Source organism: Hesperophylax consimilis, chromosome 8, assembly GCF_061612785.1.
Source record: "Hesperophylax consimilis isolate HC1 chromosome 8, BYU_Hcon_1.0, whole genome shotgun sequence".
Lineage (NCBI taxonomy): Eukaryota > Metazoa > Arthropoda > Insecta > Trichoptera > Limnephilidae > Hesperophylax > Hesperophylax consimilis.
In genome coordinates, this window is record NC_142843.1 from 25,139,528 (window position 1) to 25,150,756 (window position 11,229).

The 11,229-nt window shown below is 34.4% G+C and overlaps 1 protein-coding gene across 1 annotated transcript; it reads left to right on the forward strand.

Annotated features, from left to right (window-relative positions):
* Positions 1-390: 390 nt before the first annotated feature.
* Positions 391-10,242, forward strand: Cox10 (Cytochrome c oxidase assembly factor 10). The gene is made up of 8 exons (XM_089634546.1): positions 391-569; positions 723-823; positions 940-1,162; positions 1,868-2,063; positions 2,371-2,546; positions 4,053-4,232; positions 4,994-5,128; positions 7,063-10,242. The coding sequence occupies exons 2-8, from the start codon at positions 740-742 to the stop codon at positions 7,347-7,349; spliced, it is 1,281 nt and encodes a 426-aa protein (XP_089490672.1). The 5' UTR covers positions 391-569; positions 723-739; the 3' UTR covers positions 7,350-10,242.
* The last annotated feature ends 987 nt before the right edge of the window (positions 10,243-11,229 follow it).

Here is an 11,229-nt window from a genome sequence, read left to right on the forward strand (position 1 = left end):
TTCGTTTTTTTGCTGCGAAAGAAACGAAATGTATTACGTTCTCACAATTATTACAAATATTATTTTCAATATGGTTGGATTGTGAAGAAATGCCCAGAATCATCCATTTCCCTCACAAAAAGGTTTTTCCCGCAAAACACCCAATACTTGAAAATCTTAGAAATTTTCCGAAATTTGGGAAATTTCTTACGTGCTGGCAGCCCTGTCTGCCTTACCTGCGGCTAGATTACTTAAACTAGGTAGGTATTACTTTCTAGTCTATGGTTTCTCCAAAAAGTTTTGCAAAAATCTATAAAGGTTCCAACAGGTTCCAAATAGGCGTAGACGGTGCCTACCTAGTTATGCCAAACTGCTCTATTCTCTACTCTATTCCTATTCCTTTCAATTCTAATCTTTTTGGTAGGGATGTTTTTGATCGGCTTAAATTCTGACAATTTATAAAACAAAACAAACAATTCTTATGTAAAATAAGAATTATTTGTCTTCGTACACTCTCAGTATACATCGCCCGCTTACATGAGGAACATGTTTACGATGTGTGTTCATATAATTTGAAGTTCCTTTTTAAGGTTAGATTTTATACACGGTTTACATAACATTATTTAGTTTGTAAATACTGATCCCATATGCTGCATATTTCAAGGACTACTTCCAAAATTAATTACATTTTTATAATTGTTTTATCCCATTTATTTTTTTTTCCTGAAATTTAATTGTTATAGGTTGTAATGCATCCAACATGATGGCATTAACTTTATCAAGAGCCTGTGTATTATGTGGAAGATCTGCGTTAGTCAGTTTTAGCAGAATCAACAAAAATAACGTAAGTTGGTGTTTACCCAAGTAATTATACAAGTTTATCCTTCGTTTTTTTTTTAAATAATAAAACGTTTAGTCCTTTCACTCGTTCATGTTAATAACATTTCATATTTTTTCCAGCACTATGGTGTAAAGTTTGAAACGGGACTAGTCCCCTGGAAAACGACTTTGAACAGAAATGTATTTTTGACAAATAGCTTGAAGGCATCAAGCTATGAGCCTGCCCTGACCAAGCCAATCAAGAAAGATTCTCCGCCAGAAGAGCTATGGCAAAAAACGCCCCTTTTGGAAGCAGGAAAAATGATTCAGTATACTCTCATGCTGTCGAAGATAAGATTAACATGTATGTTAAATTTTCATTTTGTTATTTCTTAATTTAACAGGTTGACTGCTGACAACGCGAATCACGCGTCGACCAATTCGTGGCCGGGGTGCGTACAATGTATCTGCTGCATTCATACAAATCAGCCATTTGTATTTTTCATTAACCTCTCGTATGCCAAGAAATCCACCGTGGATGTCTGACATTTGTTCCCATCGTGTGCCCGTGAATCCACCGTGGATTTACTAGTATCTCATTGCACTTGCCTCGAATTGATGGCATTTTGAACCTTAGAAAATGCTCCTAGCACACTAAAATATATTTTATTCGCTTTTAAAAGAATTAATTTAGCTGAATACTCTAGCCTGTCGTATCGTCACTTGCAAATTATGAGTAATTAATCTTAAGGCTTATGATATCTGTTTTAACAGGCACTGGACGTATTATTAAGTCCTCTTATGTAAAATAATAAATACCCGGCTGCTGGCAATGGAATTAATATCATAAATATTTGTACGCTTTACATGATTCTTCATTGTAAAAATTAAAATATTTTCCAGCCATTTGCAACTTTGTCCTAACATTTTTGTGTTATTATTAATCATAACTAACACAAAAAATCCTAACCTAATCCTAATTAATTATAATAATATTTTTCATTTTTACTGTGCAACACTTTCTTGAAAATCTAAATACATATATTATTTTGTATTTTTTGTCTTCCAGCGTTGGTAGTCATAACATCGATGGCAGGATATGCCCTGGCACCAGCACCCTTCGACCCCCTGACCTTTGCCCTGTGTTCGGTAGGGACAGGGCTTGTGTCCTGCGCCGCCAACTCCATAAATCAGTTCTTCGAAGTACCCTTTGATGCCCAAATGTCCAGAACAAAAAATAGAGTATTAGTTCGCGGATTACTTTTGTAAGTAAAGACATCTTGTTTTTTATAGGCTTTTTTAATACTTAATGTCATGAGCAACTAGGACTTTGCTGTATCACATAATTAGTTTTTTTAAACCATATTGAAAATTTCCCAAAACGTCAAACATTATAACATTTATCTTTATTTTTACATTTTATTTTATGATTTATGTTTTTCACTTTTGTTGCCGTATGTAGTAATATTTTTTATACTTAGAAAGAAGAGAAAGGGGTGACTTGATTGAGACATTAAAATTTTTGCTGCCTGCTGATTAAATAATAATAATGATATATTTAAATTATTTCAGACCTTATCACGCTGTTGGCTTTGCTGCCTTAAGTGCAACCACTGGCCTGAGTCTTCTTTACTTTGGTGTGAACGGATTGACTGCATGTTTAGGAGTGGGAAATCTAGTCCTCTACACGTGTGTTTACACTCCCATGAAAAGGATGTCAATCGTAAATACATGGATTGGTTCAATAGGTATGTAAAACATAAATATTGATCTTCCGTAATGCTTGTTATACAATTTTCCAAGTCAAATCTGGTTGGCTATTATCCTAACTACAGGGTGCAACAAAACAGACAGTGCAGTTTTGAAGGGCCGGTACATCCCGTGTGGTGTGGGTAGGAACCTGAGAGGGGTCTCAATGTGTTGGGAGGGTCGTGGCATTTTCAGTTGTCTACACCCAGCGGGCCTTCCTGCTGCAATCTTGCGATCAATCTTGCGCGACACAACTTCAGACAGGAAACTTTACGAGAGATCTCTTCACTCCCCAAAAGTAACCGTGTGGTCTGTGATTTCCAAATTTGACGCGATTGGGCCTTATTTTTTGAGGAAAATGGACGAACCATGACTGTCAACGCTCAACTTTATGTTTCCATGTTGGAATATATTTTTGAACCTCAACTGGAAGAACTAACGTATGAAACAGTTCTTATTTCAACTGGAGAGTGCTACGGCCTATACTGCTACAGTTTCAATGACGAAACTGTGACGGATGTACCCTGCGCGCCTCGCCTCTCTGACGGGTGACGTGGAGTGGCGCGCGCGCTAACTTGAAAGAAAATGTTTTTAAACATCGGCCTCAAACCTTAGAGGAATTCGAGGATCGAATTTAGGAGGAAGTCGCCTCTATATCGCACATCCGTCGAGATGTGCCAAAATGCGGCCCTGATGCATAAAACGGCATGGTGTACAGAATATAATAAAATAAACCCCATTTCCTTTTGTTTCGCCGTTTATTTTTAATAGCCCTTCAAAACTACACTGTCTGTTTTGCTGCACCCTGTATGTATAGATTGGCAATATGTATAGTATTCCCAGAGAGATACCGTATGTGACGTCATCGGTCATCGTCCTAAAATTCTTACATAACGATCTTCGTTCTCACACATCTTATGAAATACCTATAAAACATAAATTGTTTGATGAGGTATTATTATTTTATTTAACCTAACCTAACATATCCAAACCTATAATAACCTAACATTTTGTTAAAAATATTTCTTTATTTATGAAACATGACTAAATCTTACCTACCTAATTTGCATGGAGTAAATGGTAAAAGTTCTAGCCACTCGAATGGTATCAGGAATACCAACATAAGAAAATGTAATCAACAGAAATTATTTTGGCATCCTAAACAATGAAAGCGAATTTTCATTTTATGTAATTAAAACGCTAAAATCAAAAATTTCCCAAATGCAATCAGTTTCCTTTTATAGTAATTACGGTAAATCAAAGGTTTTATTTTCAAATATTTCGTATTAGCCGTGGCCAGCGATCCTGAATAATTACCTATTTTTAAATGTATTTGGTTTCACCATAGAATAAGAACACTTTATTCTATGGGTTTAATCTTGATTTTATGTTACAAAAAAATTGTGTAAATGTTAATATGAAATATGTCTTCTAAAATAAGAGTGGTATAAAGTTTAAAAATTTTTTATTGCACTGGAAGATATTTTGTTTTTAATTTTTCAAAGTTGGGGCCATTCCTCCGTTGATGGGCTGGGCGGCCTGCAGCGGTTCCCTGGGGGTAGGGGGTGGACTCCTCGGTCTTCTCCTGTACTCCTGGCAGTTCCCCCACTTCAACGCCCTGTCCTGGAACCTGCGACCGGACTACTCCAGAGCTGGCTATAGAATGATGGCCGTTACTAACCCTGGTAAATATATCTACAACCTGCCCAGTGCCCATTCTATATTCCAATATTGTATCAAGGTTGCCTGTGTACTGGTCTGTCAAACTCCGACCTCCTTCCCATCCTCAGAGTATATCCTGGTGTACCAGTGGCACCGGGACAGGACTGCTCCTGGCTGGGGTGGTACATCTGTATCATAATCATAAAGCAATTTATTCAAGATAAGTTTGCAAAATGAGAATTCATCATACTCGTTTTTCACCACTTTGTTTATTTATTTATATATCATAAGAGCACCGAAAAGATAAATTGATAGAAGTGTGTTGTAAGTGCCCGAAGTAAGGTCAAATTTATCTTAATTTGTAAGGTTCATCAAATATTGAATTTCTTGAGAAGAATTTAGGCCTAGGAGTCGAAAAGTCTCAAGTAAATTGACATTATCAGTGTTTTTTCAACTCCGAGCATGGTTGCTGACATGCATGACCGCTGTTATGTTGTGGAGATCCAGATCTACATTTTGAATCTGGAATTCTACTTTTATCTCACTACCTTAGCAACATACGAGAATAATGTCTGCACATTAGTTTTTTCAACTCCGAGCATGGTTGCTGACATGCATGACCGCTGTTATGTTGTGGAGATCCAGATCTACATTTTGAATCTGGAATTCTACTTTTATCTCACTACCTTAGCAACATACGAGAATAATGTCTGCACATTAGTGTTGATCATTTGGTCCTAAATTATATGAATTATTTAACAGATACAAATTTGTTATTTGACAGCCCTTTGCCGGAGAGTAGCCCTGCGCCACACCGCCATCATCACGGCCGCCTGCTGCGCCGCGCCATACCTAGATGTTACCAATACGTGGTTTGCTTTAGAGTCGTTGCCATTGAATGCATACTTCATGTACCTAGGTAAATATTTTATTTTTTTATTTTAGCGACTATAAACGTTGTATATTTTGCACTTTGCCAATCAATAATAGAATATGGAATTATTGCTTGGGGAGGAGCAACAAACTCGGCTATCAATTACATAGAAACCGCACAGAAAACGATCTTAAAGGTAATACTAAAAAAACATACAGACCAAATATTCAACAGCTATGACGTACTAGATATACGCCAATTATACGTTAAAACACTACTAAACTACATTTTTGACAAAAAAAAAATTTCAACATACACAAAATAACACTTAACAGACCAGTTAGACAAGCGTACAAAGAAAACATTAAAACTCTGACAGTAAATTCAAGCTTTGGACAAAGACACTACCAATACCATGCTATAAAAGCTTTCAACAGTGTAAAACTTGAAATTAAAATTGAGGAAAATAAAAATAAATTCACACACAAAATTACAAAATGGATTAAAGAACAAAAAAGACAATATTACCAAAATTTCATAGCATAAAATAAAAATAAAACCTACACGTAACACACAAAACCAATATAAACACACATCACTCACAAACACACAAGATTATATTTTAAATGTATTATTTTCTCTGTATTATGTATTATGTAGATTATATTTTCATATTATAAAATGAAGGCCTCTGCACGGGCAAGCCACCCAGTGAGGCCAACATTACTGGAAAACTTTGAAATGTAAAAATTATTGTACCAAATAAAAAAAAAAATTATATGTATTATGGTGAATTTAAGTAATGTAAAAGTATTTCTTAGTCCTTAATCCTTATTATGGTGTCCTGTGCTGAGGCGGACTAAAGTTATAATTTTTCATTGACACATTTCAGCCAGATTTTTATTCTTGTTTTGTACTCATCAAACTTGTCTTTTTTTTATCTGGGTGATTTTTTGTTGCAAAATAATAATTAGTATTGGATAATTTATAAAATTTCGTTTTTGTAAAAAGTCAACTCAAGGGTGCTGTACAATTTATTATTTAGACCAGTTATGTAGCTATAGCATTCACATCAGGGGGGTTTGACCTTAAGGGAGGGGTTCGAGTTTGAGTGAGACTCGACCTTACTCACAACTTATTATTTAACCCTTTTAGTGCCATAAATATTTTGTCAAAATATGCTGAAACTGCCAGTAAAAAAGTGCATTTTTATAGATAATTTACATAAAAAAGAAAAACACTTGCCATTTCTGTTACAATACACTAAATTTCATAATTTTTTCAATATTCTCTTCAGAATGTTTCAAACTATGATAATAAAAGCACAGAAATTGAATACTACATATTTATTGACAAGAAAATTACAGAAAATATATGGAAAATGTACAAGAGTGTTTTCCTACACAAACACCAGGCAGTCCTTTTTTGCACAACAAGAAAACCAGGTTGGATATTTTCACAGAGCTACTGTCCTTACTGCTGCATGGTGACCGGGTATGTCATCAAAATGACAATTCAACACATCTCCAAAAAGTGATATAAAGGGATGAAACAAAAACTAGGAGGTAACTATTTAACCTGGTTTTTGTTTCATTACTTTTAATGACTATATCACTTTTTAAAGGAATGTTGAATTTTCATTTTTATGAAATATCATGGAACCGAAAGTTAGAACGCGATTTAATGAATAAAAATATAAACGCGGGAACACGACGCGCGCCAAAAGTGAACTGTCGAAAAGAGTGCTACCGCGTCGCTGGCATTTTTCGCACACCTACCTACGAGCCACGGCGCTTTTCGTCACTGTAAGGGTTAAATCACATTGATAAAAGAGATGGTGCAAATAATATTGTTGTATTTTCCGAAATGTAATCTACGAGTTCTATTCTCTTTTATCTCCCCCTGAACCCCCCTTATATACGCACTTTCTTCATTCTTTCCAATAAAAAAAAATCCTGATTTATTTTGTGTGTTTTCAGCATGGCAGTTCAACCAGAAGTCTGACAGCAATAGTTCAAGGAAACTGTTCAGATTCTCCCTCATCCACCTCCCGGCCTTGATGTTTTTATTCCTGGTGAATAAGAAACACTGGAGCTCCAATACCGAAACAGAAAGCTCTGAACTTACCTCAAAAGAGATCATTTCCTCTCAGGGGATAAAACAAACTGAGAAGAAATTCAAAGGCTTGTTACCCCGCGGGCCCGTGGTGACTGCCCAGGATGAAATACTTATTACCGCATCAGATGTAGCCGCTTCCGTGCATTAGACAATATTCATTGTGATTTAGTTTATAGTAAGCAACAATTACCTTGAAGTTCACTTACGGCCTTTGTTCCCAACTTTTCTTGATAACCGTTCAGTTAGATGAAAATGACATCCAACATATCTTTGTCTGTTCAATGAGTAATTGTTAATTTAAGCACAGTTTAGACAAAATTTCCGCTCAACAGTGCTAAGTTTGATTGGGAACAGGGGCCGTTAATACTTATTAATACATAAGGCAATAATTCAATTTGTTAGATGAATCTGTTTTTCAGTTCCTTCCATTTATTGAAATATGTTTGTGCTTGCCACAACTTCTAAAGTAGCTCTACCAAATTCATATTTCAATGTATTTTGGTTTGTCAAAAAGGATAAAATAATTTGATAGAATAATATTTATTTGAAACTAGCTGAATTCCCCGACGTTGCCCGGCCTTCGTGCTGAGTTTACGAAATTTCATGCAAGCAGTGACCTTCCTCTTGTTTTGAAGTTCAAGTGTGCAAAATTTCATCAGTCTTGGAATAAAACTGTAGATTTGTATTACATAAAAACAAATCCACACCATCCGCCCAGCGTCAGCCACACGGCTGCCTGCACGCACACTCGCCACAAGGCACGGACGCTATCCTTTATATAAATTTCAAATAACAGAGGCTAGATTAATTATAAGTGTATTTTCTTAAAAAATTAATTTCAGCCCCATGAACAAGCACATTTGAATTACTTGGTCAATTCATATGAATATTTTTCTTGAAGTGTGCCTGTTCCTACAACGGAATTCATAATCAACACATCGGAATGCTAGTCTGGCATTTGACTACCAAGATTTTAGTCACTTAACATGTTATAATAATGAATTGTTGATTTTTTAATATATTATTTATAAATGTATGTAAATCACCTTGAGGGCATTTAGAAACTCCAATCTTTTAGAGTATTTTTTTGTTTATTTTTAGCAAACAATGGTTACATACATAACAATTTGATTACTTTCAAATACAGTAACACTCCAAGTTACGTTACATGCGACTTAAATTTGCAGTATGTGAAAAGGAAATCTCTAAAATTATAAATAAATCTGAGTAGCACTGTATAAAATTTTACTCCCAATTATTGTATTTTAACATCTAATACCCATGTGCTCTTGTTTTTGCACATTTTATAAATTCTGGTATTTTTTTTTTTGGTATTTTTTCATATTGGTATTTATGTATCATATCAAATACCCTATAATATTAATAATACCTCCAATTTGTGACGATTCCCGTACATTCTGGTGGCGACATGCTACACTACGGCCTCCTAACGGCAAGAGTTGTGCGCCTTTGTTTTCTTTTGTACATTTTAATGGATTTTACCTGAAATATATAATTTATTTTTACCTTAAATTATAGAAATCGAAAAAACAATAAAAAATTAGGCAACCTGAATACGACCTTACTGCTTTTTTGCTCATGCATAAAAAATGATAATGCAGCTATTAACTCTGTCTTTGATGGTTTAGAAGGGTAATAAAATACATATAAATTTCAGTATATTTAATAAATAAAAAAAATATTATATTATATAATATATTCAATAATCAAACACATTTTACGATAATGTGTTTTGAACACATTCACGATGATTTATAACTTCAACACGAACAAAATGCCAAGTGGAACGAACACACCTTTTCTGAATTAACCTTAAAATTTTTGTAATAATATTTTTTGTGGTATAATCCACTTTTTACAAGTATTATTAACAAGATTTATAATCAAGAACATTTTGGTTGCTAGGATTTGACAGCTTTTATTATATTTCACCAACTAACCTGTTAACGTTTTTTGGCATCCTGAAAAATGAGTGTTTTTTTTTATTTGTAAATTATTACATCCGTAAACTGCACACGCACAAATCTTAATTTTGAGACATTTTTGTAAATTTTTAAAGTCAACTTCAACATGCTACACAAGCGCCTGTATCGGCCATAGTTGTTGATTTTGCCAATATTTTACTGGAGTTGGATGTATTATAAATATTATAGGGTATTTGATAATATTGACTCTAACTGTTACAAACCTCGTTCGGGGTTATACAGGTCTACGGAGCGCATTACTTATGTAACTTGGGGTATTTTGTATCGTATTATGTATATATAAAATGTCTGAGATTGTTCTTTCTTTTAAACATTTGTTAATAAATTATTTTAACCTAAACAAATTAACAGGGTCGTTCATTAGGTTTTCTCTTAGGTTGAGGTGTTTCACAGAAATTAAAATGTAACATTATTATCAAATGACCAATCAGTGCCATTTTGTTTATTTGAAATTTGAAAGGTCTCCGTTAAACGCCGATTGTAGGTCTGTTACAACTTTATATCAAATTGTAATCAGCTGACAAGCATAACTTGACGGTTGTGTTTTTCTGCTGATCACAATTTGTTCAAAAGCTGACACGGGCATTTAACGGGGACCTTTCAAGTGCCAAAAAACAAACTGGCGCTGGTAGGCCATTTAGTGACAACATTTGAGTTTCTGTGAAACAACTGACTCTCAGTGAATTTATTAATATCAACCGGAAAAAAAAAACACAGAATGTTTTGGAATTTCTCAGTAATAGTTTTTATTGACTTACAGACATTATATTTAATTTGTTAATTCTGTTATTGTTGAATTGCTTTTGTTAATTTGTACATACATATTTAATTTACAGTTATGTAAATATATTTATTTTTGATTAAATCAATATTTGACATGTAAATTGTGTTTATTGACAAAATTAAAAACTTACCTTCTCCCAAGAACAAGATTTTAATAAGGATGCATTGTTTCACACAATTTGAACAATTCATCAAATTTCAGTTTTAAAATTCAAGTTCTGCTAAAATCAAGTTCTAACTCGTATTATCTCCAACCTCAATACCTGACAAGCTAAATTAATCAAGAGAAACTCAAACTGTCGGGTTGGATATCTCCAAAGCCTTTTAAAGTCTGGCACTGAACGCTTGTCGGAAAGTTACCATTGTATGTAATCTGTTCAACCCTGCATAGTTGAATTGTGGACTTTCTATCTCAAAGGAAGAACAAATCAAACTGGAGTAGAAGGCTCTTCTACCTCTCCCCACCAAATCAATGTGGGGGAGTTTGAACTTAAAAAACAGTTTTTTCAGGCTTTGTGGCAACGAATCAGCTGAAATTTTGGAATCGTGGTTTTTAAGATAGGAAGCTAAATCAGTAACAAAATCTGGGTAAAGTTGCATTTCTTGAAAAAATATCATTCTTACGGGCACTATTGCAAGACTTGGGTTTGAACTTAAAAAACAGTTTTTTCAGGCTTTGTGGCACCTAATTAGCTGAAATTTTGGAATCGTGGTTTTTAAGATAGGAAGCGAAATCAGTAACAAAATCTGGGTAAAGTTGCATTTCTTGAAAAAATATCATTCTTACGGGCACTATTGCAAGACTTGGGTTCAAACTTTAAAGGCAACTTTTTCAGGCTCTATAGTGCGAAATGGGCGGAAATTTTGGAATTGTGATAAGAATCACGGCCTCAAGCAAAATCAGTAACCAAATCTGGGTAAAGTTGCATTTCTTGAAAAAATATCATTCTTACGGGCACTATTGCAAGACTTGGATTCGAACTTTAAAAGCAATTTTTTCAGGCACTATAGTTATAGATGGCAAAATTTCGTTTTAACTAAAAACGCGAAAAAATATTTATGTTTCGAAAATAGGGCATTTATAAGTTTTCTTTGCGTTTCAAGGCATTTGAAAGTGTTTCCAGTGATTTCTATTTCGCGAATTAACGCGAAAAACGTGATTTTGGCCGTATTTCAGCTAAATTATTCTATTTAGCGAAATAGGCGCGAATTTCCCGAAAATACCGGGTATTGACTGAC